The 26,887-nt window shown below is 61.4% G+C and overlaps 2 protein-coding genes across 4 annotated transcripts; one reads left to right on the top strand and one right to left on the bottom strand.

The window, feature by feature from the left end:
• Positions 1 to 2,716: 2,716 nt before the first annotated feature.
• On the top strand, positions 2,717 to 10,756 carry PPP1R1A (protein phosphatase 1 regulatory inhibitor subunit 1A). The gene is made up of 7 exons (XM_090128271.1): positions 2,717 to 3,368; positions 8,254 to 8,314; positions 9,054 to 9,091; positions 9,171 to 9,234; positions 9,478 to 9,675; positions 9,769 to 9,854; positions 10,282 to 10,756. Exons 1-6 carry the CDS (start codon positions 3,288 to 3,290, stop codon positions 9,852 to 9,854), a joined length of 528 nt encoding a protein of 175 aa, XP_089984397.1. The 5' UTR covers positions 2,717 to 3,287; the 3' UTR covers positions 10,282 to 10,756.
• Positions 10,757 to 10,851: 95 nt separating this feature from the next.
• On the bottom strand, positions 10,852 to 24,935 carry PDE1B (phosphodiesterase 1B). 3 transcript variants are annotated; one of them, XM_090128257.1, is made up of 16 exons: positions 24,773 to 24,935; positions 24,125 to 24,259; positions 18,310 to 18,423; positions 16,654 to 16,836; positions 15,884 to 15,950; positions 15,351 to 15,467; positions 15,124 to 15,264; positions 14,610 to 14,710; positions 14,041 to 14,166; positions 13,578 to 13,679; positions 13,376 to 13,496; positions 13,218 to 13,299; positions 13,002 to 13,128; positions 12,690 to 12,826; positions 12,312 to 12,395; positions 10,852 to 12,207 (listed from the first exon to the last, which is right to left on the bottom strand). In XM_090128257.1, the coding sequence occupies exons 2-16, from the start codon at positions 24,253 to 24,255 to the stop codon at positions 12,188 to 12,190; spliced, it is 1,653 nt and encodes a 550-aa protein (XP_089984383.1). In that variant the 5' UTR covers positions 24,256 to 24,259; positions 24,773 to 24,935; the 3' UTR covers positions 10,852 to 12,187. The 3 variants fall into 3 exon arrangements, with proteins under 3 accessions (XP_089984383.1, XP_089984384.1, XP_031465678.1); XM_031609818.2 differs by having other exon boundaries at positions 10,853 to 12,207; positions 12,287 to 12,395; XM_090128258.1 differs by lacking the exons at positions 24,125 to 24,259; positions 24,773 to 24,935 and adding an exon at positions 19,279 to 19,829.
• Positions 24,936 to 26,887: the final 1,952 nt, after the last annotated feature.

Here is a 26,887-nt window from a genome sequence, read left to right as displayed (position 1 = left end):
TTGTGGATCGAGCCCTGATTTAACCATTGCTTTATCCCACCCCAGAGTGCCATTTTCAGGTGTTTCCAAGCCCCGTTCCCTGCCCCATTGCCCTTGGATCAGCGGGTGCAGCTTTGCAGAGGGCAGCGAATGGCTCTGCCAGGCTCACATCCTTCCTCTGGCTCTTCTCCAGGCCTCCAGAGCACAAAGCAATCTCCTCCCGTTCTGCTCTGACCGACTCTCAGAGCTTTCAGCCTTGGGTCCCATCCAGCATCTTCCATCCCCACCCCGCTGTGGGGTGACCCAGGGATTTCAGGGCATGGGGACACCGTATTTAGGGACACAGGGCATCCCATCCCAACTCCATCACTACTGGGGATGCCCCAGTCCCCACTCCCCCATCACTCCCCCCCCTTCCCCTCCTCAATAACTTGGCATCCTCTCCGACCCCATTGGGTTGATGGGATGGATGGAAGCTGGGCGGCGTTTCCCAGTCAAAGCCTGGCGAGGAGCAGCATGGAGTCGACCCACAGAGCAGCAGTTAATTGCTGACAGCACTAACGAGGTCCCCCAGCTGTGGGTCTGCACCCAGGTGCCTACGGGGCAGAGCAGTGCGGGGTGCAACGGGGGCGTCCCATGGTTCCCCATTGAGAAAGGTGGATCCCAAATCAGCAGGAGCATCACACACCGCACCCCATCACGTCTGGGGTTAACCAGGATGGGGCACAGCCCTCTCGGGGTCACCGACCCCACTGCAGCATCACAGGGATGGGGAGCTGATGGCACACGAGTGCTTTGGGCATCAATAATTCACTCTGCATGACATCAGAGAGGGGCACGGCTCTGCCACGGTCCCAAAGGAAATGAGGGGGGTCAAGTGGGGTGGGGGGACGACACGGATTTGGGCACTCCTGGTGGATTTTTCCCCACCCCCATTCTGGTGAGGATGGAGAACACAACCCATGAGACAAAGGGATGCCAGCATCACCTCCCCCCCCCCACCCCAAAACCCACAGCATCCATCCCACTGCCGTCCCCCCCAGCCCATCTTGGGGACAAATCCCACCTCTGTTCCATCACCCATACAAACCAGGGGGGACGTGGAGAGCCCAGCACAGCACCCAGCGGGGCGGGGGGGATTAAGCAGCCCCACAACCCCCCCCCCTCTCCCCTCTCCTGACCTACTTAACAGATTCCTGCTGCCAGAGCCATGAATAAGTGATGGCAGCTCCGTGACAGACCGGGAGGCTGCAGCACTGCCCCACTGCATCCCCACAAGATTGGGATCCAGGATTTGGGGTCTTTGGGATCGTCATGGTTTGGGGTTTGTGTCCCTCGGGGCCATCTGTTGCCCCATAGTAGGTGGAAATGGGATTCCCCATATGGGGGAGGGGGGGGGTGATGGTGGAAGAAGAGCAGCTGGGCGACCCAGGAGGGGACCTGGGTGGATTTGGGGAAGGAGCCATTGGCTCATGGGGGCACTGAGGGTGGTGGAACACCAAAATGCAGCAGTTCAAAGCACAGGGGATGGGCAGGAATGGGGGTAGGGGGCTGAACAGGGAACAGGGGACAGGGATGGGGAGCAGGGAGCAGGGAAAGGGGACGGTGGGCAGGGGATATGGGGCTGAACAGGGATGGGACAGGGAACAAGGGATTGGGGATGGGGTGTAGAGAACAAGGGACATGGGACAGGGGCAAGAAACGGGGAACAGGGGACAGGGAAGAGGGGATGGGGACAGGAGATGGGGAAAAGGGACAGGGAAAAAAGGGCAGGGAACAAAGGATAGGGAACAGTGGATGGCCAGGGGACAATGAAGAGGGAATGGGATAGGAGATATGGGAAAAGGGCCAGCAGATGGACCTGGTGCCCCACAGACCCCACCAGATGCCAGGGACAGATGATACAGAGCAAAGGACACCTGAACGCATCCCTGTGCCCACCCTGGGGGTGTCACAATTTGGGGTCCTATGGCAGCAGAGGGGGTGGCAGCGCCCGTTTGGGGACACAGCGTGGATCAGTGGGGTGGGGGTTGGAAGGGGGTGGAGTTGGGTTTTAATTACGATGTGCTGCGGGAGGGGCTCTTTCTCACCAGCTCCAGACTAATCCTCTCCAACGCCCAACAGCAGCAGCTGCCGGGCTGGAGGTCAGAGCTGGGGGTCACTGCGTCCCCTGGGACATACGGGGGAGATGTGGGATGGGGGACACATGGAAATGCTTCCCCACCACCCCCCCTGGGGGGGGCGGGCTGCAGTATGGCAGCCTCACAGCCCACATTAGGGTGGCACCGGGGGTCTCCATCCTTGAACTGTGCGTCTTCATTTATAGGGTTGTATCCAGGGAGAGCTGCCAATCTCCGTCCCATCCACCACCACGGGGGTGAGGGGGGGGACGACACACCTCTCCCCACATCGCCCTACAACTTATGGGGTCGCCGCTGTGGGTCGCCGTGCCCTGCGGGGACGGGGAGGAGCGGTGAGGGCGATCGATGCTGAGAGAAGGAATTTGCACCGAGGGCAGCGGTGCCGGGCGCAGCACGTGCGGACTTTGCACGCGCATCGCCCACGTGTGTGCAACGTGTCCGTGTGTCTGTCTGTCCCTGCGTCCCGTGCTCAGGGGTCTGCTCCACGTGTCCATGCGTCCTGGAGCTGCGCGTCCTCTTGCGTTCATCCCCACCCCCAACCCGTGCGTCCATCCCCGCGGGTCACCCTGTCCGTGTGTCCGTCCCAGAGTCCGTTTGTCTGCCTTTGTGCCGTGTGTCCTTGTGTCTGTCCGTGTGTCCATCCCTGTGTCCCGTCTGCCTGTCTGTCTTTTTGCCTCCGTTTCTGCCCTCCTGCCCGTACGTCCACCCTGCGTGTGTCCGTGCGTCCGCCCTCCTATCCGTGTGTCCGCCTTTCTGTCCGTGTGTCCGTTCTTCTGTCCGTATGCCCTGCCCTTCTGTCCGTGTGTCCGTCCTTCTGTCCGTATGCCCTGCCCTTCTGCCCATCCATCCATCCATCCCTCCATCCTTCTTCCCGTGCGTCCGTCCTTCTGTCCACGTGTCCGTTCCCTCTCTCTCCGCTCTCCGCTCCACCTGCCCATCCGTCCGTCCGTCCGTCCGTCCTGTCCGTCCGCCCCGTTCCCCTCCCGGGGCCTTTTCCAACCAATGGGGCCGCGCTGTAGGGCGGAGCGGTGCGGCGTTCGGGACCGGGAGCGGTGGTGGCGGTGGTAGCGGAGGAGCGGAACAGAACCGGGGCGGAGCGGGGCGGGGCTGGGCGGCACCGGGAACCGCCGGTGAACACCGGGAACGGCACCGGAGGAGCTGCCCGCCATGGAACCCAACGGTCCTCGTAAAATCCAATTCACCGTACCGCTGCTGGAGCCGCACCTCGATCCGGAGGCGGCGGAGCAGGTGGGGACAACGGGAGGGGAGAGGAGGAGGGGGGGGGGAAAGGCTGCTCTGCAGACCCCCAAGGGACAACGAGGGGACATCGCGTGGGGGGGGGGGGTCTTTCCGATAGGGGAGGGACCCCTAAGGGACAACAGCCCCCCCAACCCCCCCCCGATAATCCGTACATCCCGAGGTTTGAGGGGGGGGGGACACCACTCTGTGACAGCCCCCCCCCCCCACGGTGCCGTGGTGAGGACGCGGGACTCTGCGTGGGGTCCCCGCATTTTTTTGGGGGTGCACGGGGTTGGGGAGGGGGGTGCGGTGACCCCAATACGGGCCCACGGTGGGGGGGGAGGGGGGGGGGGTCAGCACTGGGGATCCCTCCGCAGCCCCGTGGGGTGGTTATGGGGCACGAGTTGGCCTTTGGGTTGCCGGGGGGGGGGGGGGTGTAGGGTTACCCGGACCCCACGGCCCTACAACCACCCCCGTGTTGCTCAACCCCTGGAGGGGATCCAGCAGAAGGGGGGGGGGGGGGGTAGGTGGCTGCAGGGCGGTGTCCCCCCCCCCTTCCCTGCCCTCTGGTTCTATAGGGTGACACGGTGGGGTGGGGGGGGGGAGGTGAAGGGGGTGGGGGACGAGTGTTGGGCGGCAGCACCCCACAGCTGGCAGAACCCAGAACCCAAATTCGGGTTCTGAGCGCATTGCCAAAACCTTTTGGCTCAGCGTGCGGCCCCAAAATAGCAGCAGGTATTGCATGTCCCAGAGTTGGCAACGTGGGTACAACCCCCCCTTTATTCCCCCCCCACACACACACACACACCACCACCCTCCCCCCAAACACACCTCCAGCACCGTGCAGCTCTCAGGAGTTCCTCCAGCCCCAAAATCCTATGGGCTGAGACTTTAGGATCCCGACTTAGGGTCGGGCTGGGAGTCCTTAAGGCAGAGCAAAGGATTAAAGGGGGACCATGGAAAGGGTTGGGGGGCACCATATAAAGGGTTGGGGGAACCATGTGAGGAGCTGGGGGGACCGTGGAGAGGGTTGGGGGGGACCATATGAAGGGTTGGGGGTGACCATATAAAGGGTTTGGGGTGGCCATATGAAGGGTTGGGGTGACCATATAAAGGGTTTGGGGTGGCCATATAAAAGGTTGGGGGGTGACCATATAAAGGGTTGGGGGGGACCATCTAAAGGGTTGGGGTGATCATATAAAGGGTTGGGGGAACCATGTGAGGAGTTGGGGGGACCGTGGAGAGGGTTGGGGTTGACCATATGAAGGGTTGGGGTGACCACATAAAGAGTTGGGGGGACCATATAAAGGGTTGGGGGGCGACCATATAAAGGGTTTGGGGGGATCCATATAAAGGGTTTGGGGGGGACCATATAAAGGGTTTGGGGGGACCATATAAAGGGTTGGGGTGACCATATAAAGGGTTGGGGGGTGACCATATAAAAGGTTGGGGTGACCATATAAAGGGTTGGGGGGGACCATCTAAAGAGTTGGGGGGCGACCATATAAAGAGTTGGGGGTGACCATATAAAGGGTTTGGGAGGGACCATATAAAGAGTTGGGGGGCGACCATATAAAGAGTTGGGGGCACCGTGGAGAGGGTTGGGGGTGACCATATAAAGGGTTGGGGTGGCCATATAAAGGGTTGGGGTGGCCATATAAAGGGTTGGGGTGACCATATAAAGGGTTGGGGGTGACCACGTGCCCTCAGCATCTGGGTATGAGGGGCTCTGCGAGCTGGAATAAATAGGGGGGGGGTCCCCACCTCTCCCTCTCCCCTCCCTGGATAAATGGGGTCCTGCTGACCCCCGGGTTGCTGCCCCCCACCCAAGGGGGTTGTGGGGCTGAGCTCAGTGGGGAGCATCGCGCTGTGGTTAAATATGGCCAAGCAGCATCTGGGGTCAGAGCAGCAGCTCAGGGATGGGAGGGGGGGCTCAGAAAAGGGTCCCCAAACCCACCTTGGATTGAGGGGCACAGTGGGATGGGGGGGTTGGGGGTCCCGTGCCCATCCCTGCCTCCAGTTTACCCTCCCAGCTGAGTTTGGCTGCGTCCCATTGGATCCTATTTGGACCCAAAATTGACCTCAGCCCCCCCTGCACCCAATGCCCCAATGCCCCCAGTGCCCCCCACCCCAGGGGGGCAGGGATGGGGGTCACAACACCACTGCTCAGGGTGCCAACATCCCCTCTGCCACCCCAAATCCAGGAGGAGGACTCTCACAACCCCATCCTTTGTTCTTCACCATAGGGACCCATAGCTTTTAGGGGATCCTAACCCCCCCCCTCCCCATTTTCCCGACCCTTTTAATGAGTTTTCCTTTAATTTGGAACATTCCCGTCGCTCGTTAGGCCACAGCTTTTAAAGCAATCGTTGTGGAATCCATAGAAGGTATCCACACACCCGGTGGGTGCAGGAGATAAAAGTCTTCTACTGTGTCCCCAGTGCAAAATTATTGAGGGAAATGAGAGCGTTCACCCCATAAAGCCAGGATGGAAAGTTGTAGGGCCAACCCTCACCGATTCCTTTTGCTGAACTCATCTTTCGGTTCTTCAACCGATGTCTGAATCCCTGTTGGTTTACCATCACCCTCTGCATCACCTCCCTGGGTTAATTTTTTGGGGGGTGTCCCCGCTTGGAATGGTTTAATGCTGCGTTCTCCTCTGTGGGGTCTGTGAGGAGGATGTGGGGCTGCCCTCCTCTGGGTGTCCCCATGCCCTGCAGGGCTGTCCCTATGCTTTGCTCTGTCATGCTCAGGGCTGGGCTGGATCCACCCAGTAGGGCTGCTCCCAAATCCCATTCGCTTTCCAGCTCCTTTTTGCTCCTCGATCCTTTTCTTTTGCCCCCCCCTCCCCCCCCATACATCAGCCCTATAAGATGGGAGGGATGGAAAGGACCCCCAGCCCCGCTGAGCCCCGCAGTGATGCCGTCCCCATGGTGGGATGATGCTGCTGGGCTCGGCTGCTGCAGCTTTGAATCGATGCTCTAAAAATAGGCTGGGTAAGAGAACGGAGAGGTGGGGGATCCCAGCATCCCCTGTAGGGCCGGGGGATGGAGCATCCTATAGGGCTGGGACCTGAGAGTCTCTCTGTGGGGTTGGAGAATGGAGCGTCTCCTCTGTGGGGTCAGGGAATGGAGTTTCCTATAGGGCTGGGACGTGAGTGTTCCTCTGTGGGGCTGGGGAATGGAGAATCCCTTTGTGAGGGTTGGGGAACGGAGCATCTTATAGGGTTGAGGACCTGAGCGTCCCTGTGTGGGGCTGGGAAATGGAGTGTCTGTCTATGGGGTCAGGGAATGGAGCATTCTATAGGGCTGGGACCTAAGCATCCCTCTGTGGGGCTGGGAAATGGAGTGTCTGTCTATGGGGGGTGGGGAACGGAGCATCCCATAAGGATGAAGACCTGAGCATCCATCTTTGGGGCTGGGAAATGAAGCGTCCCTCTGTGGGGTCAGGGAATGGAGCATCCTATAGGGCTGGGACGTGAGCATCCTTCTGTGGGGCTGGGGAATTGAGTGCCCCATAGGGCTGGGGATGAGAGCATCCCTCTAATGTCAGGGAATGGAGCATCCTATAGGGCTGAGGACCTGAGTGTCCCTCTGTGGGGCTGGGGAACGGAGTGTCCCTATGTGGGGTCAGGGAATGGAGCATCCTATAGGGCCGGGAAGCAGAGAAGCCTCCAGGACTCGGGATTGGAGCACCCCAGGGTGCTGGGATGGGGAGGGCTGTGTGTCCATCCCTGAGCAGGGATTGGGGTGCAGTCGCTCTGTGGTTCTCAGCTCTGTCTGTGTGACCTTGAGTGGGTCACCCCTCTGTCCCCTGCCTTGTCCTGAGGGGTGACAATGGCTCCAACCCCATGGGGGGCATTTGGGGTTCTCCAGCAGCCCGGAGATGCCTTGGGATTACTCTATGGGATCCCATGACCCAGATCCAGCCCTGAGATCCCATCCCATCGCTCCATCACTGTCACCCCGAGCCCTGGGGCAGAGGAGGTGATGGGGGGGGCGGGGAGTTTGGGGGGAGGGGGGGAGAGGTGACAAAGGGCCGGCGGTGGGGCTGTGGGCCGGGAGCGGTGGGTGATGGGGGGGGGGCGATTTTGGTCTCCCTTTAATCTCCGTTTAAAATCCAGATCGCGGGTTTCTATGGCAACCGGGAGGATGCGGGGAGGGGGGGTTGAAGCGGCGGTGGGGCCGCAGGGTGGGTTGGGGCCGGGGCTGGGGCTGGGGCTGGGGAGGGGGGCTTCCTTCGCTGCCGGTTCGTTAGCATCTCATCAGCATCTCATTAAGGCAGCGCAGCTCATTAGGGAATCCTCTCCGGGAAATTCGGTGCTACTCAGTCAGTGGGTCAGCGGGGAAGCAGGGCGAGCAGCAACGGGACACGGTGCCACTGCGCGGCACCAAGCAGGGTGACAGGGCCACCAAACCCCCCAAGAGGGGCCACCAAACCCCTCAAAGGTGCCACCAAACCCCTCAAAGATGCCACCAAACCTCTCAAAGGTGCCGCCAAACCCCCTCAAAAGGGCCACCAAACCCCCTCAAAAGGGCCACCAAGCCCCCCAACGGGACCACCAGATGCGTGGGGAGGGATGCTGCAGGTGACCTTGGGCAAGGACACGGTGACAAGCGCTGTCCCCGAGGAAAGGCAGAGCCCCGGCGCTGTCACGGCCGCTCTGTCCCCACGCTCTTCCCGGCACGGCGGTATAATTAGCTCCCGTTTGTCGTTAAGGAGATGTTGATGTAAAAACCACCTGCGTCCCTCAGCCGCCGGGCAGGGCAGCGTCCCCAAGGAGCCACCGCCTCCCTTTTGGGGACAAGGACACGAACGGGCGACGCCGCGGTGCCGGGGGATGTGGGTCGGGATGGAGTTTGGGGCGTTCCCGACTTTTGTCCCCGCTTTACAGATCCGTCGACGCCGACCGACGCCGGCCAGCCTGGTGCTGAGCAGCGACCAATCGTCCCCAGGTGGGTCACCGTTTATGTCGCGGTGTCACCTCGGGGTCTGCGGGTAGCAACGAAGGCGCACCGCGGGGACAACGGTGACCGTGCGCTGCGCTGCGCTCCGGTCTTCAGCCCATTCATCTCCAGGGGAAGCAGCTGTTGGTGACGCGCTTCCCCCCCCCCCCCGCTTTGTGCCCTCCCCGGGATGCCCGGCACGTCCCTGGGGTTGGGCATGGAGGGGGGGAGGCGGAGTAGAGGTGATATTTGAGAGTTTCACTGCCCCCTCCCCCGCCTGGCCTTTGGGGACGGGATGTGACCCTGCCGGCTTCCTGCCCCATCCATCTCCTCTCTCATGGGGTGGCTCAATATCTCTCGTTTTGGGGTGGCTGGGACACTGCGTTCCCAAACGCTGTCCCTGGGTACTTTGGGGACAGCAATGTGGAAAACGAACCACGGGGCTGAGTTTTATCACAGCACTGGGACAACCAAAATAGGGTCAGGATGCGACCCCTGCCAGCCCGGTGCCACAGGATGGGGGCAGCTGTGGGACCCCCCACCCTGACCGTGTCACCTTCAGAGGGATGGTGATGAGGTGCTGGTTGCCACGACAACGCTATGCTTTGTTCCTGGTGCTGAGTGGGTCCCAGAGCAGCACTGTCCCCATCCCCATATGTCCCCATGTTGGTGCTCCGTGGGTCACCAAGCACCCATGGGTGACACCACCCCTTACCACCCGCTCCTTCTGTCCCTATGCTGTCCCCAGAGATCGACGAGGACCGACTCCCCAACGCCCTGCTGAAGGTAAGCGATGACTTGAGGTGTCCCCAAAACCCCGAGGTGTCCCCCTACCACATCACCCCCCCCTCTGCTTGCTTTGCAGTCGGGTCTGGCCATGTCCCCCCGGCAGAGGAAGAAGGTGTACTGCACCACCCCCACTGTGAAAGGTACCTGAGGTGACATCAGGTGACATCTCCCTGGGTGCCACGGGGGGACACGTGGGTGGCCAAGTTGTGATGCCACCTCCCTGGTGGCACAGCGGATCCAAAGGGGCAGGAGCACAGCTGGGGACACGGGGATGCAGGGCCACGGCGTGCAGGTGCCACCAAAGGGGACAGGTGGCTGCCGGTGGGGACAGGGAGGGGACATCATGAGGGCTCGGGGACACAGCCACGCTCCCTGCCTCGCAGAACTGCAGATGATGGTGGAGCATCACCTGTGCAAGCAGGCTCGGGGCGAGGAGGACGAGGAGGTGGCTGCTGGAGCTCAGGAGCACAGCCCAGGTTGCTGCCACCACGGTGACACCGAGCACAGCCACAGCCCTGGGGGCAGCTGCCCGCTTGCCCAGGCTCAGCCAACACAGCAGGGTGGCCCAGGCCCAGGTGACAGTGAGTAGCCATCACCACTGTCCTCTTCCCTGAAGCTGAAGGGGGGGGTGGGGGTTTGGGGTCTGCGCTCACCCACCCCAATTTGTGCCTCAGGGACCCACGGGGATGAGCGGCAAAGTCCGGGTGATGAGGGCACCCATATAGCACCGGGGGGAAAGGGTGCTGCTGGCAGCCTGTAGGTACGTGCTGGGGGGGCTGGGGGTGCATACTGGGATGTGGGGTGCGTACTGGGATGCTCTGGGTGCAGGCTGGGACACTTGGGTTCATAGTGGGATGCTGTGAGCGCATGCTGGGATGCTCTGGGTGCATGGGGGGACACGGGTAGCATGCTGGGGGGCTGGGGGTGCATAGTGGGATGTGGGGTGCATAGTGGGATGCTCTGGGTGTGTATTGGGACACTTGGGTACATACTGGGATGCTGTGAGCGGATACTGGGACTCTGGGGTTGCAGACTGGGATGGCGTGTGTCCATACTGGGGACGCTGTGGGGACACTGATCCAGGGGGACAGCGTGGCAGTGGGGGGTGACAGCAGACAGGGAAATGGCTGCACCCCCCCCCTGCTGTCCCCACACGTCCCTCTGTCTCTCCATCCCTCTGTCCCCAGGTGCTGCTGCCCCCATTGGAGCCGAAGCGCCGCGTGCTTTTTTTCTATCAATCATTTTCTAAGATTCCGACGGCGTTCGTGACGGATTTTTTTTATCTCCCACCCCCTCCCCAACCCCCTCCCCCCCCTCCTTCCGCTATGGGGACAAAACCCCCTCTGTGTCCCCACTGCCACCACCGGAGTGACCCCAGGACCCCCCCCGGTGCCCCCGCGCTTCATCCTGGGGGGCACAGCTCCTTGTTGGAGGGTGGGGGGTGATGGCACACCGGTGCTGCACTGCGCACACAGCTGTGCACGTGGGTTTGTGCACAGGCATTTGCACACCCACCCACCCTCCCGTGCAACGCATCCGCGCACTTTACACACGCGCTTCGCATGCGCGCCGCCGCGTGGGCACAGATGGACACGCGTGAACACACGTGTGCACGCAGAGCTGAGCACACCCACGCTGGTATTAAACGGATCCTTTCCGCAGCGTCTCCTCCTTGCTCAGCACCGGGTGGGCGCATGGAGAGCCCAGGACCCCCCATTGCATCCCCAACCTCCAACCCTTCGGCGCAGCTCCCCTCACGGCTCAGAGCTTGGGCTGGTGGTGGCGTACGGTTTATTAATTGCTCGTTAGCAGCTGCTCTTGGTTTCACATGCGTGTGCGGGCGGGCGCGAGGCGGAGCTGTGCCAGCAGTGATGGAGGCACGACGTGACCGCATGGTAGAAAAGTACAAAGACACACAGCTGTGTGCTGGGTTATGTACAGTGCTGGGCCGGAGCCGTGGGGTGATCCAGGCACCACGGAGGGGGAGGACAACGGAGCTGGAAGATGTTCCAGGTTGCTGGAGATGTGGGGGTGCTGGGGCAAAATGGAGCTCGGCAGAACCGCTGTGCAGGGGGTGCTGGAGAGCTCGAGTTTGGGGTTCTGGAGGATGTCGGAGCCAGGATGTTGGAGATTCTTGAGCACGTCGGAGCCAGGAGATGCTGGAGCACTCCAATTCAGGTTTTGGAGGGCATCAGTTTGGGGTTCTGGAGCACATTGGACCCAGGATGCTGGAGATTCTCGAGTACAGTGGAGCCCAGATGCAGAGGATGCTCGAGCACGCCAGAGCTTGGGACACTGGAGGATGCTGAAGCACGCTGGTGCCAGGATGCCAGAGGGAGTGGGGTCTCCTGGGGGTGTTTTGGAGCCGGGGGAGGGGGCTGGAAATCCATCAGGGGCAGCAGTGCATGCAGCACATTGCACCTATAGGGGCTGGAGGCACAGAACTGGGGGTGCTGGAAGAACCTCAGGGCCACTGTGGGTACCAACTTTGCCCCCCCTCAGCTGGCCCCAATTCCCAGCTCCCCAGCCTTGGGGTGTCCCTGGGGCCGGGTCCCCAACCCAGGAGTGGCACAGAGCCATAACTCAGAACCCACCCCATGCCAGAGATGCTCCATATGGGAACAGATTCAGCATCTGCCATCTCCCCACAGGTGGGGTGGGATGGGGACAGCACAGGGGGGACACCTGGGGACACCCAGCAGTGCGAGCACAGACCCAGCGAGAAAAAGGGGGGCCCACAGTGACCCCTGAGGTGAAAACAAACCCCTTACAGCTCCTCCATCCTTCAGACCCCTGCCACCCCCTTCCCCAACACCTGGATCCCCTGTGGGGCGAGAAGCAGATTTCTAAAAAGCCATAAGGACAAATCCCGCCGGCGCGGCAGTGAGAGGCTCAGCATCACCATCACCCGTGGATCAGCACCACGCAGCTTGGTGGACGGTTTGGCACAGGATTGGGGGGGGAATCCCAGGGGTCCCGGCCCCCCAGGACCCGGCGCTGCCATCAGAGATGCTCTTGGCACAGACCCCGGCGGCTCCTTCCCTGCGAATGGTGCTGAAGTCGATGGCATCAAAGACTTTGGACTGAACGGCATCACTGGGTTGGATGAGGACCTGCCACCCCAAAAGGGACGGTCAGGGTTGGCGTGAAACGATCTGCACCCCAGGGTGCCCCCATGCTTTGGGTGCCCACCTCGCCATGTGCTATTCCACCTCACCATTGTGCTTGTGCTGGGTGGGGGGCACGGGGGGCTCCTCCTCGTAGGGTGACAGCTCCTCGATGGACACTTGGTTGGTGATGCCTGTGGGGTGACATGGGGACGCTTAGGGGTCCCCGGGGATGAGCAAAACCAGCCTTATTTGGGGGTCACCTCCAATGGGTTGTCCTTCTGTGGGTCACCATCCCATAGGCCACCTCTCCATGGGTCACCTGTCCATGGGTCACCAACCCATGGATCACCATCCCATAGGCCACCTCTCCATGGGTCACCATCCCATGGGCCACCTCTCTGGAGGTCACCTCCCCATGGGTCACCATCCCATGGGTCACCATCCCATGGGACACCACCAAAGGATGTTTGGTGGCTGTCACCTACCGCTGGCTGCCCTCTCCTTCCATTTCTGTTTGTTCTCCTGGATGTATTTGGTCCAGGTGGAACGAAAGCTGGCCAGGTCAGCCTTGATGTCCCCAAGCTCCAGGTGTTCATCCAGGGATGTCTGTCGCCACTGTGAGCTGTGGGGGCAGAGCCACCAGTGTCACCCCCACCCTATGCGTCCCCATATCCCAAATGCAATGGGTTCTCCCCTCAACGCTGAGCCCCACCGCTCAGGGGAAAGGGGAAACTGAGGCACAACCACACAGCTGAGCCTGCTGGATAGATGGGGGGGGGTGGCTGCTGGCCCCCAACCTGGCCTGCTGGCCGCCTGCCGGGTTGCCCTTGGCTTTGGAGCCATCCTCATTTTGGGGCAGCACCATCTTCTCTGCCACGTCGGTCAGCACAGAGAAGGTGGGCTCCACAATGAAATCAATGAAACCTGTGGTGGGGAAAGGGCACAGTGATGTGAGGTGAGGGCTGTGTCACCCCAGGGTTGGGGACAGGGTTGGGGACGCGACCACCACTCACCAATCTGGGACTGAGCCACCAGCGTGGAGGTGCGGTCGCAGAGGGGCGAGAAGGGCAGCCCCAGCTCAGCCTCCTTGTCACCCTGCCCAGGCACAAAGCGTCCCCAAAGAGCGGTGTGGGGGTCCCCCCCCCAGCCCTAGGGGACACGGGGGCCATACCTGCCTGAAGAACTCCTCCATCAGCGCTTTGGTCCAGCGGCTGTGCACTGCCCACTGCTTGGTGGGGTGGCTGATGTCGGCCGCGTGCAGCAGCAGCGACAGCACCTTGGATTTGTCGATCCTGGGGAGGGCATCCAGGATTCAACGTTGGCCCCAAAATGTGTCCCCTCCCCAGTGTCACGTCCCCAGAGCCCATGCTCACCTCTCCAGCTGCTGCAGTGCAGTCTTCATGGATTTCACCTGCTGGAAGTGGCAGGACATGTCGGTGGCCAGGACCATCTCGATGACCAGAGCCCGCAGCTCCCTGTGCCAAGAGGGGACGGCGCTGTCAGGGATCATGGGGACAGCGGGGACAAGGGGGAGGGACAATGGGGATGGCAAGGACAATGGGGCCAATGGAGATGTCAAGGACAATGGGGATAATGAGGACAATGGGGTCAGTAGGGATGGTGAGGGCAAAGGGGACAGTGGGAACAAGGGGGTCAGTGGGGACAATGGGGACAATGGGGATGGCAAGGACAATGGGGACAATGGGGACAATGGGGTCAATGGGGATGGTGAGGGTAATGGGGACAGTGGGAACAAGGGGGTCAGTGGAGACAGTGGGGATGGCAGGAATAATGGGGATGGTGGGGACAATAGGGAGAGTGGGGATGGGAACTCACACAAATTCATCCTTGGTGAGGTTGACGAAGATGTTCATCTCATCATCCTGCATCATGCGGAAGACGGCGCTGATGTGGTGGTTCTCCAGCACCGAGCGGTCGTTGTAGAGGATGGCACAGTCTGACCTGGGTGGAGGGGACAGTGGGGACACGTGGTGGCACTGCTCAGTGTCCCGTATGGCAATGTCAGCGTGTCCGTGTCCTGACCCTACTGCTGGCCCCGTAGTTTCAGAACATCTCTATCTGGGCCATACTGGTGGTCACACGGTGCCAGCACATCTGTCCCATGACTATGGGGTGACGAGCAGCACTTCCTTGCCCCAAAATGTCCCACGTGTCCCCACAGTGGGTCCCCTGTTCTGCTCTCTGTGCCCATGCCATGTCCCCATGCTGTGCCACATCTCCAAGCAGAGCCACAACCCCATGCCGTCCCACATCCCTGTGCCATGCCATGTCCCCATGCTGTGCCACAACCCCATGCCATCCCACATCCCTGTGCCATGCCATGTCCCCACGCAGCATCACATCCCCATGCTGTCCCACATCCCCGTGCTGTGCACGTCCCTCACTTGGTCTGGATGTGGAAGCTGTTGGTGGTGCCCGTGTGCTCGTAGTCGTGGATGGCAGCAGCAAAGATGATGGCCAGGACCTCAATCTCCGTCAGGTAGTGCTGGGGGACATGGGGTGAGGGCTGGAGGGGGGCACACACTCCAAAAAGGGACAGGGACAGCTCAGTGCCACCCAGCGAGGGGGCAGGGAGCAGAAGGGCACAGGGTCCTGAGTGCGCGTGCAACCCCACAGCTGCGTGTGACAACACGTGTATCCCCATGGCAGAGCGTGACCCCACAAAGTGCACGTGACAACCAGGTGGGGGTGACAGCACGAAGTGCCCCCTCCTCCTCCCCCAGCTGGGGGTGACCCCGACCCCCTGCATCCTCACAGTTTTTCCATGGTGACAACTGAGTCGCCAGGCGGTGCTGCCTGTGTGACAACAAGCATCCCTGGGCCAGAAAAACCCAGGGAATCCCTGTCCCCTCAGTGTCCCCACAGTGTCCCCACAGTGTCCACACGCTGTCCCCATACCAGCATGCCAGTGCGGAGCAGGAAGCAGTGGACAGTCTGGGTGACATCAGCAGCGTGCGCCTGGTTGTGGTAGGGGTTGCGATACTTCCCGTAGCCAACCTCCAGGGCATCCAACAGCGTGGTGAGGAACATGGCGGGGATCTGTGGGGACACACACGCGTGTGTCACGCTCGTGCAAAAAAGGGAATAACGCCCAGGGGACGTGCCTGGGGATGGGGTGGGTGCACCTTGAAGCGACTGTTGAGGTTGTGTCGGGTGAAGAGCTCGTAGACGATGGTGCGCAGGGAGTGCTCCTCTGTCACGCGGTTCAGAGCGAAGACGTCGAAGCACCACAGGTCGAGGCTCTGTGGGGGGATGGGGCACGGCCCGGGGGCACACACAGGGACTCAGTGATGCCCGGAGATGCTCAGAGATGCCCAGTATGGCAGGTGATGTCCAGCGATGCCCAGAGATGTCCAATGTGGGCAGGTGATGCCCAGTGATGCTCAGTAAAGCTCAGCAACACCCAGTGATGCCCAGTGACCCCAGTAATATCCAGTGACACCCAGTGACCCCCAGCAGTGCCCAGTGCTGTCCTGTGACGCCCACTAAAGCCCACTGCAATGCCCAGCAGTGCTTAAAAACACCCAGTGATGCCCTGCAGTGCCCAGCGATGCCAGTAACATCCCCAAGCCACCTCTCCCACACATCCCACGCTGAACCCCTCTGCACAGCTGCCTTTGGTGGGGGGTCCTTGGGGTGCTGTCCCCCTCCCCAGTACCTTCAGGCAGTTGAGGACAGAGGTGGAGTAGCTGGGCCCCACAGCTGTGTACGTCCGGCGGAACATCCTGCAAGGGAGAGGGCTGGTGGGCACCAGGGGACAGCAGAGGGGCAGAGACTGAGCTGAGTGCTCAGGGATAGACATGAGTGCTGAGGACCAACACAGATGCCAAAAGACCCAGCTGAGTTCTTAGGGATCCATATGGCTTCTCGTGGTACCACTTGGGGCTGATCTGGAGCTTGGGGACCCACCTGGATACTGGGGACTTTCATGAATGCTCAGGGATCCAATGGAGTTCTTGGGGATCCATCTGGACTACTGGGGAGTGATTTGGTTCTTTGGGGCCCACCTGGATGCTGGGGACCCATCTGGCCTCTTGGGGATCCTTATAGATTCTTGGGTACTGAGCCAAAGCTTGGAGACACACCTGGTTGCTCAGGGACCCATCTGAGTACTGGGGACCAGTATAGTTTCTTAGGGACTGATCTGGTGCTCAGGGATCTGTATGGATGCTGAGGCTCAGGGACCATCCTGAGTTCTGGGGACCCACACGGGTCCTTAGGAACATATCTAATGCTGTAGGGTCACCTGGCTTCTTGGGGTCACACCCAGACAATGGGGTGTTCAGGGACCCACCTGAGCTCTTGGGAACCCACGGGGTCCAAGCTGAGTTCCTGGGGACCCACTTGGTTTACTGGGGACCGCTCTGCTTCTGGGGACCCACGTGAAAGCTCAGCCCTCCCCGACCCCCTCACCCATCACATCCCCACCTCTCCACGAAGATGCCGGCCTGCACTGCGTGCACAATGCTGCGGAATTTGGGTTTCTCCTCCGCCCGCCGCCCTTTGGCACGCGCCTGCTGGGTGAAGGTGGCAGCCAGCCAGTCCCGCACCTCCGAGGGCACCGCGTCCGAGCGCATCTCCCGCAGCTCATCCTCCGTGTCCAGCATCTGCCTGCAGGGACGGGAGGTGACATCGGGGGACGTCACCGCATCCCCACGTCATCCATCTGTCCGTCCGTCCAACCATCCGTCCATATATCTGTACATCCATCTGTCCACCTGTACATCCATCCATCCATCCGTGAGTCCAATCAACCATCCATCCATACGTCTGTTTATCCATCCATCCACCCATCTGTCTATCCATCCATCTGTCCATCGGTCCATCCGTCCATCCACCCATCCACCCACTCACCCATCCATCTATCCATCTATGCATCCATCTATCCATCCATCTATCCATCCATCCATCCACCCATGCATCCATCTGTCCATGCACCCATCTGTCTATCCATCCATCCATCCGCCCATCCGTCCGTCCATCCATCTGTCCGCCCACTCACCCATCCATCTATCCATCCATCCACCCGTCCATCCATCTGTCCATCCACCCATCCATCCATCCGTCTATTCATCCACCCATCTGTCCATCCATTTGTCCATCCATCCATGCACCCATCTGTCTATCCATCCATCCATCCGTCCGTCCATCTGTCCATCAGTCCATCCACCCATCCATCCATCTGTCTACTCATCCACCCATCCACTCATCCACCCATCTGTCCATCCATTTGTCCATCCATCCATGCACCCATCTGTCTATCCATCCATCCATCTGTCCATCAGTCCATCCGTCCATCCACCCATCCACCCACTCACCCATCCATCTGTCCATCCATCCACCCATCCATCCATCCGTCTATTCATCCACCCGTCTGTCCATCCATTTGTCCATCCATCCATGCACCCATCTGTCTATCCATCCATCCATCCGTCCATCTGTCCATCAGTCCATCCACCCACTCACCCATCCATCTATCCATCCATCTACCCATCCATCCATCTGTCCATCCATACATCCATCTGTCCATCAGTCCATCTGTCCATCCACCCACTCACCCATCCATCTATCCATCCATCCATCTGTCCATCCATCCATCCACCCATCCATCCATCTGTCCATCCATCCATCCACCCATCCATCCATCTGTCTATTCATCCACCCATCCACTCATCCACCCATCTGTCCATCCATTTGTCCATCCATCCATGCACCCATCTGTCTATCCATCCATCCATCTGTCCATCAGCCCATCCGTCCATCCACCCATCCACCCACTCACCCATCCATCTATCCATCCATCCACCCATCCATCCATCCATCTATTCATCCACCCATCTGTCCATCCATTTGTCCATCCATCCATGCATCCATCTGTCTATCCACCCACCCACCCATCCATCCATCCATCCATCTATCCATCAGTCCATCTGTCCATCCACCTATCCACCCACTCACCCATCCATCTATCCATCTGTCCACCCATCCATGCACGAACCCATCCATCCATCCATCCACCCGTCCGTCCATCCGTCCGTCCACCCACCCACCCACCCATCCCTCCCCTCCCACCTCGCCCCACACCTGGTCTCATCGATGTAGACGGCCTCCAGCAGTGATGCTGTGTACTCCAGGTTCCTCTTCAGCTCCTCCACGTTCACCTCTCCCGTCTCCAGCTGCTTCACCATGTAGCGGAGCCTGAGTGGGGTGGGGGGCAGCTGGAACCCCACTGTGACCCCCAGCACTGCACCGAGGGGGGCAGTGAGAGGGGACGTGGATGGGATGAGGTGGGGGGGTAGGAGGGGGGGTCCTGGGGGCACCCAGTGCTGAGTACCAGGGGTGAGGGCTGAGCTGGAGCACCCCGCATCCCCAAAACCCCGCACCTCCAAACCCCACATCCCTAAAACTTTACACCCCCCAAACCCTGAACCCCTAAAGCTCAGCACCCCAACTCCCTGCACCCTTAAAGACCAGCACCTCTAAAACTCTGCACCCCTAAGACTGCAGCCTCAAACCCTGCACCGCTAAAACCCTGCGCCCCTAAAATCTTGCACCCCCAAACACTGCACCCCCCCAAAATCCTGAACCCTCAAACCCTGCAGCCCCCAAATCTGCACCCCTAAAACCCCCCACCACCAAAACTCTGCACCTTTAAAGTCTGTATCCCTCCAAACCCTGCACCCCAAAACTCTGCACCCCTGAGCTCCCTGCATCCCCCACACCCCGCACCCCCAAAACCTCAACCTCCCCCCAGTGCTCATCATCCTGCACCCCACACACTGCACCCATGGGCACGCAAACGTTTGCTTGCACGTGCATGCCCAAACTCACACGTATGATGCACGTACACACCCATTGCACACCGAAATGCACGCTCGTGTACCTGCGTGCAACACGTGCGCGTGCTGGGCACACTCACATGCCCAGCAACGTACACCGATGTGTGCACCACAGATGCACAGATTATCGTGCACACGAGCACACGCAGCACAATGCATACTCACCATACGTGTGCACATGTGCAAACACCAACCCACACGTGCAATTACTCACCCCAGCGCACGCACGCTTGCACAATACACGCACGGCATGCTTATCCAACGCAGCACACGCGTGTGCACAAAACCGTGGCACCTCCCCAGCTCCCACAGATGGTGAACCCTCCCCGTCTGTCACACACGTGTGCACGCAGCCCCCGGCCGTCTGTCTGTGTGTCCGTGTGTCTGTCGTGGTGGGGATGGAGGCGGGGGGGGGAGGGAAATCCCATCTGCCATCCGCTGCCTGCACTGCGCTGTCTGCTCGCACAGGGATGGGGATGGGGACAGAGTGGGGACGCGTCACGCTGTCCCTGGCTCAGCCCTCTGGTCACCACGGCCACTCTGTCACTGCCCCCTGGCGTCCCCTTGTCACCAGCGCTACTCGTCGGGTCCCCATCGCTGTCACCCAGGTCCCCTTGGCACCACTAAGGACCCCTCAGGTACCCCACAGATCCCCATCAGTGCCATCTGGTGCTGCCAGGTCCCCATCAGTGCCATCCAGCACCAACCAGGATCCCACTGATACCCACCAGGTCTCTGGTACCCATACCTGATGTCACCAAGTCCCCCCATTGCAACCAACCACGTACCCAAAGGTACCCCCCCAAGTCCCCATCGCTGCCCCCTGGCACCAACCAAGACCCCATAGGTACCCATAGGTACCCCCCAGGTCCCCATCACTGCCACCCGATGCCACCAGTTCCCCATTACTGCCACCACGTGCCACCAAGGACCCCATAGGAACCCCCCAGGTTCCCATCAGTGCCACCTGGTGCCACCAGGTCCCCATCAGCACCACCAATCAAGACTCCATAGGTACCCCCAGGTCCCCATCAGTGCCACCTGGCACCAACCACGACCCCATTGGTACCCACCAGGTCCCTGTCACCAATACTTCATGTCACCAGGCTCCCAGCAATGCCACCCAGCACCAACCAGGTCACCATTGGCACCCCCCAGATCCTTGTCACTGATGTCACCAGGTCCCCATCAGTGCCACAAGGCACCAACCAAGACCCCATTGGTACCTCCAGGTCCCATCAGTGCCACCTGGTGCCACCAGGTCCCCATCAGTGCCACCAATCAAGACCCCATAGGTACCTCCCAGGTCCCATCAGTGCCACCTGGTGCCACCAGGTCCCCATCACTGCCACCATATGCCACCAAGGACCCCATAGGAATCTCCCACATCCCCATCAGTGCCACAAGGCACCAACCAAGACCCCATTGGTACCTCCAGGTCCCATCAGTGCCACCTGCTGCCACCAGTTCCCCATCAGTGCCACCAACCAAGACCCCATAGGTACCCCTAGGTCCCATCAGTGCCACCTGATGCCACGAGTTCCCCATCACTGCCACTACGTGCCACCAAGGACCCCATAGGAATCCCCCAGGTCCCCATCAGTGCCACCAGGCACCAACCAAGACCCCATAGGTACCTCCAGGTCCCATCACTGCCACCTGGTGCCACCAAGGACCCCATAAGAACCCCCCAGGTCACCATCAGTGCCACAAGGCACCAACCAAGACCACATAGGTACCTCCAGGTCCCATCAGTGCCACCTGCTGCCACCAGTTCCCCATCAGTGCCACCAACCAAGACCCCATTGGTACCTCCAGGTCCCATCAGTGCCACCTGCTGCCACCAGGTCCCCATCAGTGCCACCAATCAAGACCCCATAGGTACCCCCACGTCCCCATCTGTGCCTCCTGATGACCACCATTCCCCCCCCCCCACCCACCAGATCCCTATGGGGGCACCAACGACATCCCCAACCACCACCACCTGATGCCACCACATCCCCGCTCCCCAGGCAGCACGCCGTCCCCAAGGTAAGTGACACCCACCCCCAGGGCCACCACATTCCCACGACACTGCCCACCCTCCACAGGCCTTGGGGACACCTCGGGGGGGTGACCGCCCCACGGCAGCCCCGCTCCCACGACCGTCACATGGGGACGATTCCCAGACGGGGACCCCGATGCGCGTCACCTCCGGCTGTGGGTCCTGGCTTAGGGCCCGGCGTGGCCCCGAGGGATGGCCACGATTTAATTAAAGGCTGATTAAGAAAGCAGCGGTGGCAGCTTCCTGCCGGCTCCTCCGGCCGCCCGCTCCCTGGCAGCCCTCGGCCTCGTTAGCGCTAATGAGAGCTGGCAGCGGGCGCACGGCACGGCCCAAGGCAGCACCCGGGGCTGTGTGCACAGTTGTGCACAGGCGTGCAAGGCTGCACGAGGCCGCGCGTGGTGGTGCAAGGCTGCACGTGGCCGTGAGAAGCTGCGCAGGGTTGCACGTGCTCGTGCAAGGCCGCACCGAGTCGCTCGTGCTCGTGGTTGCACGAGGTTGCACGTGCTTGTGCAAAGGCTTAAAGTCCAGCAGGAGGGACGTGTGCTGCAGCAACGCAAGAGAGGACAGAGCCGTGACCTCACATGGATTGTCACCAGCTCTGGGACCACGCGGGGCCATCGGGGCCGTGGGACAGCATGGGGGGGGGGCACGAGGACACTGCCAGCACCGCCAGGGGGGACACAGCACCACATCCCCAAATCCCTCAGTGCCACCCCCTGATCCCACACCTCCCCCCCCCACACCTGCTCTTAATGAGTTTTGAAGCCTCATTAGCGTCCTCCCCCAGCCCAGCTTTGGGGGGGACACGTGTCCCCCCTCCCTGTGGTGTGACAGCACGTGCACACGCGTGTGCGCATGAGCAGAGCGCTGCCAGCCACCCCCCCTGCGCTCACACACGTGTGCACCGATGGCTGCACGTGCGAGTCCACCTGCAAACATGCAAGAAAGCACGCACAAACACACGTGTGTGCAAGCATACATACATGTGGAAGCACACATGCAGTCGTGGCTTTTTGCAGGTGTGCACATGCAAGCGCACACAAGCGTGAGTCAACGCAAGCGTGCAACGCACACGTACAGCACTGCACGCCCCAGTGCCCGGCAGTGGGGGCCACCACGTCCCTGTGAGGTGACAGTGACGGCGGTGAGAGAGCGGGGGGGGGCGCAGGGAGGGGGGCTGCCAGACGTCACACTCACAGCTTTCAAGCTGGAGAACTGCGGGGGAATGTGACCTTGGGGACGGCAGGCAGCGCCTCCCCTGCACGGCCACACAGCCCTGGGGACACTGATCTGTGGGGACACTGATCTGTGGGGACAGTGATCCGTGGGGACAACCCCCCCCCACCCAGGGAAACTGATCCATGGGGACACCCCACCTCCCTTTGGGGACACACGCTCTCGTTGTGGCGCAGCCACGCGGGACCCCCGTGTCACCAGCTTTTGTGGAGGAAGCTGAGTGTCCCAAGCAGAGCACAGGGAAGGCCACCACCATGCGACACGGCCACCAGCACAACCTGTGTCCCCCACCCACTGCAGGGACACAAAGCCTCGAGGTGACACCACTGTCCCCAGGGCCACCCCAGCGCTGCGGACCCCCCCCTGTGTCACCAACACTGCACCCTCACAGCTCCCTGCATCCCACCCTGAGGACACCCACGTGTCCCCACCACCCACAGCAGCACAGGGATGGGGGGATGGCAGTGAGCTTGAGGGCGGGGGGGGGGGGTGAGAGGGGGGACAATTTGGGGACGGGGCAGCGGTGGCACAGCCCACACATTTGCACACCTGTGCGCACACAGCGCTCGCTCAGGTGCACGCACACCCACACCCGCACCCACGCGTCACCACGTGTGCACAATGCACGCAGGTGCACTCCCCCGCGTGCTCGCTGCCTCCAGGTGGCTTGCACACGCAGCCATTTGCACACGCAAGCCATTTGCACGCCCAGTCATTCGCACACTCGTGCTCACGCGCGCCCCACGGCTTCTCGCACTCTGACCCAGCTGGTGTGCAATGTAGGGTTCTGTCACTCTTCCCCCCCACTGGACACACACACGTGCGCAGCTGTGAGCACCTTCGCACCCACGTGTGCACGTGCAGCAGAGCACACCCACGTGTGCACCGGGGGGCACGAGGGCTCGAAGCTCATACGTGAGCACACGCGTGGGCACCGTCGCACGTGGGCTCCTCCGGTGGGAATGGTGACATTGTCACCCCCACGTGTCCCCCCCCCAACACACACACACAGATTTGGGGGCACCTGAGACCCCTGCCCAACCCTGGCAGCCCCCTCCCCCCCTTCACCCCAGCCCCCAGGTGCATTCTGTCCCCAAGGGGGGGTCCTGGAGCCCCCACTTTGAGTGGTGAGGGTGCTGAGGGAGGCTGGGGGGAGGGGGGGTTCTGGGGTGTTTGGGAAAGGGGGGCAGAGAGAATTTAGGGGGGTGTAGGGCAGCAGCTGAGGGTTCCAGGAGGGAATCCCTTGTTTGGGTTGAGGGGGGGTCCTGGTTTTTGGGTTATGGCAGATAACCTGGTTTATGGAGGGGGGGCTCCTGATTTATGGGGTGGTTTCATTGGTTCTGGGGGGGGAGTGCTGATTTTCTGAGGGATCGTCCCAGGTGGTTTGGATTTGTTTTCTCTTGGGGGGGGGGAGAGGGGGAACTGGTTTATGTGGGGGTTTCACAGATTGAGGAAGGGGTCCTGATTTGGGGGGAGGTTCTGCTTTTAGAGGGAGGTGTCTGGTATATGAGGGGCACTTACAATTTAAGGATGGGATCCTGATTTTGGGAGGGGGTCTCGACTTGGGGAGGGGGCCCCGACTTTTTGGGGGTCCTGTCTTTGGTGATGAGGGGGGTTATAGGATCCTGGCTTTGGGGGGAACCCTGTTCATGGAGGGGTCTCAGTTTGTGGGCTGTCCCAGCGTATGGGTGGGGGGGTCCGGTCCATAAAGGGTCCCGGTTTATGGGGGGAGGGGGTGTCCCTGTTTATAGGGGGGGTCCCGGTTTATGGGGTGACTCACAGAGCCCGCAGTTTGACCCAGATCTTCTTGCTGGGGGCCGATTTGATCTCCAAGGGGGACGGGCATCCTCCGGCCGGGTCCAGCGCGTCGCGGTCGGGTTGCAGCCCCGGGAGGCTCCGCGGTGCCTCCATGGCCCTGCGGCACCGGCACCGCGCTCAGTCCCGGCCCTACCGGCACCGGGCCCGGCCCGACGGGCGGGCAGAGAACGAGCAGCGCCGGTACCGCCCCGCAGCCGCCTCCCCCCCGCCCGGTACCCGGAGGCTGCGCAAGAAAAGCAACACCGGTCCGGGCGGCGGAGCTAAGATGGCACCGGGTACCGGGGGTGGGAGAACCGGGAGGGGATGCACCGGAGATGGGGGGCACCGAGGATGGGGAGAACGGGCAGCGGGGAGAACGGGGGGTGGGGAGAACAAGAGGTGGGGAGGACCGGCGATGGGGAGCGCCGAGGATGCGCCGGGAATGGGGAGAACCGGGAAGGGGATGTAATGAGGATGGGGAGAACGGGGGACTGGGGAGAAGCGGGGATAGGAAGCACAAGGGATGGGGAAAAGCGGGAATGGGGAGGACAGGGGATGGGGAGAAGCGGGGTTGCACCGGGAATGGGAAGAGCCAGGGATGGGGAGGAGCGGGGATGCTGTGCGCTCCTACCCGGGGATGCTCAGCCGCGAAGCTCCGGTGCTGCCGTGCCCCGCTGCCTCCGTGCTCCGCTGCCCCGGCGCTCCCGGTTCTGCCTCCGCTTCAGTGCCGCTCTCGGAGCGCTCGGGGTTCGCCGCAACTTTCCCGGAGCCGACACCGGCTGGAGGGCGGGGAGGGGCGGGGGGAGCCGGGGGCGGGGGCACCGGGACGCGCCCAACAGCGGGCACGGACCCACGTTGGGGATGGGGTACCCCAAAGACCCCTGGGGGGTTATGGGGGAGTAGCCTTGGAACCCTTTGGGGTTATGGGAAAGTATTTGTGGACCCCCGTGGAGTTTTTTTGGGGGGGGACACTCCATACCCCCATGGGGCTGTTATGGGAGGGGTACCCAGTATGGGGCTGTAAGGGTTGGGGTGCATTTTTAGTGTTGTGGGGTTATGTTGGGGTACCCCAACACCCCTATAGACCGAGGGGGGGGGGTACCACAGCATCCTATAGGGTTATGGGGGGGGGGGAGGTACCCAGGGCCCCCACAGGGATGTGGGTTTGTATCCCAGGATCCCTATGGAGCTATGGCAGAATGGGCACCAGTGGGGCTATGAAGGGGGTCGTCGTCCCCCCCCAAGGATCCCACAGGGTTTGGCAGTGTGGGAACAGGCCTGAGACCTCCCCCCCCCCCCATGCCATGCCCCACACAGAGGGGCTGCAGCTGAGACCTGAACCATTTGTCACACATCACCAAGGCCAGGCATGGCTGGGGGGCACCAGGAGGACCCCCCCCCTCCCAAACTGCAAGGCAACAGCAGCCCTGGACATAACGTAGGACCTACTCTAACACAGCCAGAATGTTCATCCGTTCATTAGGACTTTCCAGGACAAGTGATGCAGGTGGCAGAGGGTCTGGGGGCAGCAATCTTGGGGGGGGGGGGGGCGCACATCCTGCCCCCATCCTATGCCCCCCATCCCATCCACATCCCCACTGAGTTGAACCTCAGAGGTGCAGAGGCCAACGCCGGGGGTCTGGGGGTCTCCAGGTACACCCAAGGAGGATTTTTGGGGGTGTCACAGCTCCAGGTGCGCCCTGGCAAGGTTGAGGGGGGGGGAGGGAACACAGCAGCCCCCACGCTGCCTCGCACAGCCCACGCAGATCCACAGCCCCCAGGGAATATTAATCAGCCCTTACGTAAGGACTGGAGGTGTGCGCTGCGCCCACCTGCACCGGGGAGGGGTCCGGGGGGGGGGGGGGGTCCTTTTGTGGGGTGGGTCGAGGGGGGTCACAGCACCTACAGCTGCCTGAGCCCCTCCAGGATGGTCCTCTCCTGTGCTTGGTGCTGAAGCCCACCCTAAAGCGGGGGAAAAGGGGGGGGGCTGAGCCTTGAGGGTCCCCTGCTGAGCTTGGGTGCGTGGGCCCACCACGTGTAGCAGGGAGAGCTGCAACGTACCCTGCAAGGGGCAATGGGGGGGCCTAAAGTTATGGGGGGGGCTTAGAGGGAAGCTGGGCGCAGGGATGGAATAGGGGGGACCCCAAAATAGGGGTGTGGGGAGGATGTGGGGGGGGTGGGGGGTGGGAGGGGCCGTGGGCAGGGATGAGTGTGAGACAAAGGCGCGCTGGCGGCAGCTCCTTACTGCTTCATCTCGTGATTGATGAGCGCCAAAATAGACTTTTGCAGCAATGTGGAATAATTGGGCACGTTGAGAACGTTAATCCGGGGGAGAGGAGCAGAACAGAGGGGGGGGGGGGATGAGACCCGCGGGGAGACGTCACCTCCAGCCCTGCTGCCATCGGCCCTGCTTGAATTAATAAAGCAATTAACGGCGGGTTGAGGTTCGGTGGCACCTCGAGGCTGTGGGGATGTGGAGCTTTGGGCCATTCACTGCCCCAAAGGGGGGAAGGGGGGGTGGGCACAGCTGAACCCCCGGGGTGTCGGAGCTGCCAGTGCCATCTCCTGGTGACTCATCCCGGAGCAGCCGGCCGTGAGCTGAATGGAAACGGCCGCCCGGGCGCCTCCTTCCCTCGCCCCATTAATTCCTTTCCCTCCAAACCCCCCCCCCCCCCCCAAAAAAAATGAGAAATAAACACCCTGAGATGGGGAGAAGGAAGGGATGAAACGTGATTTGAAACGTCGC

This window comes from Phasianus colchicus, chromosome 33 (genome assembly GCF_987193195.1).
Source record: "Phasianus colchicus chromosome 33, bPhaCol1.hap1.1, whole genome shotgun sequence".
NCBI lineage: Eukaryota > Metazoa > Chordata > Aves > Galliformes > Phasianidae > Phasianus > Phasianus colchicus.
The sequence above is the reverse complement of the archived record's forward strand: the minus strand, read 5'-3'. Positions and strand labels throughout refer to the sequence as shown.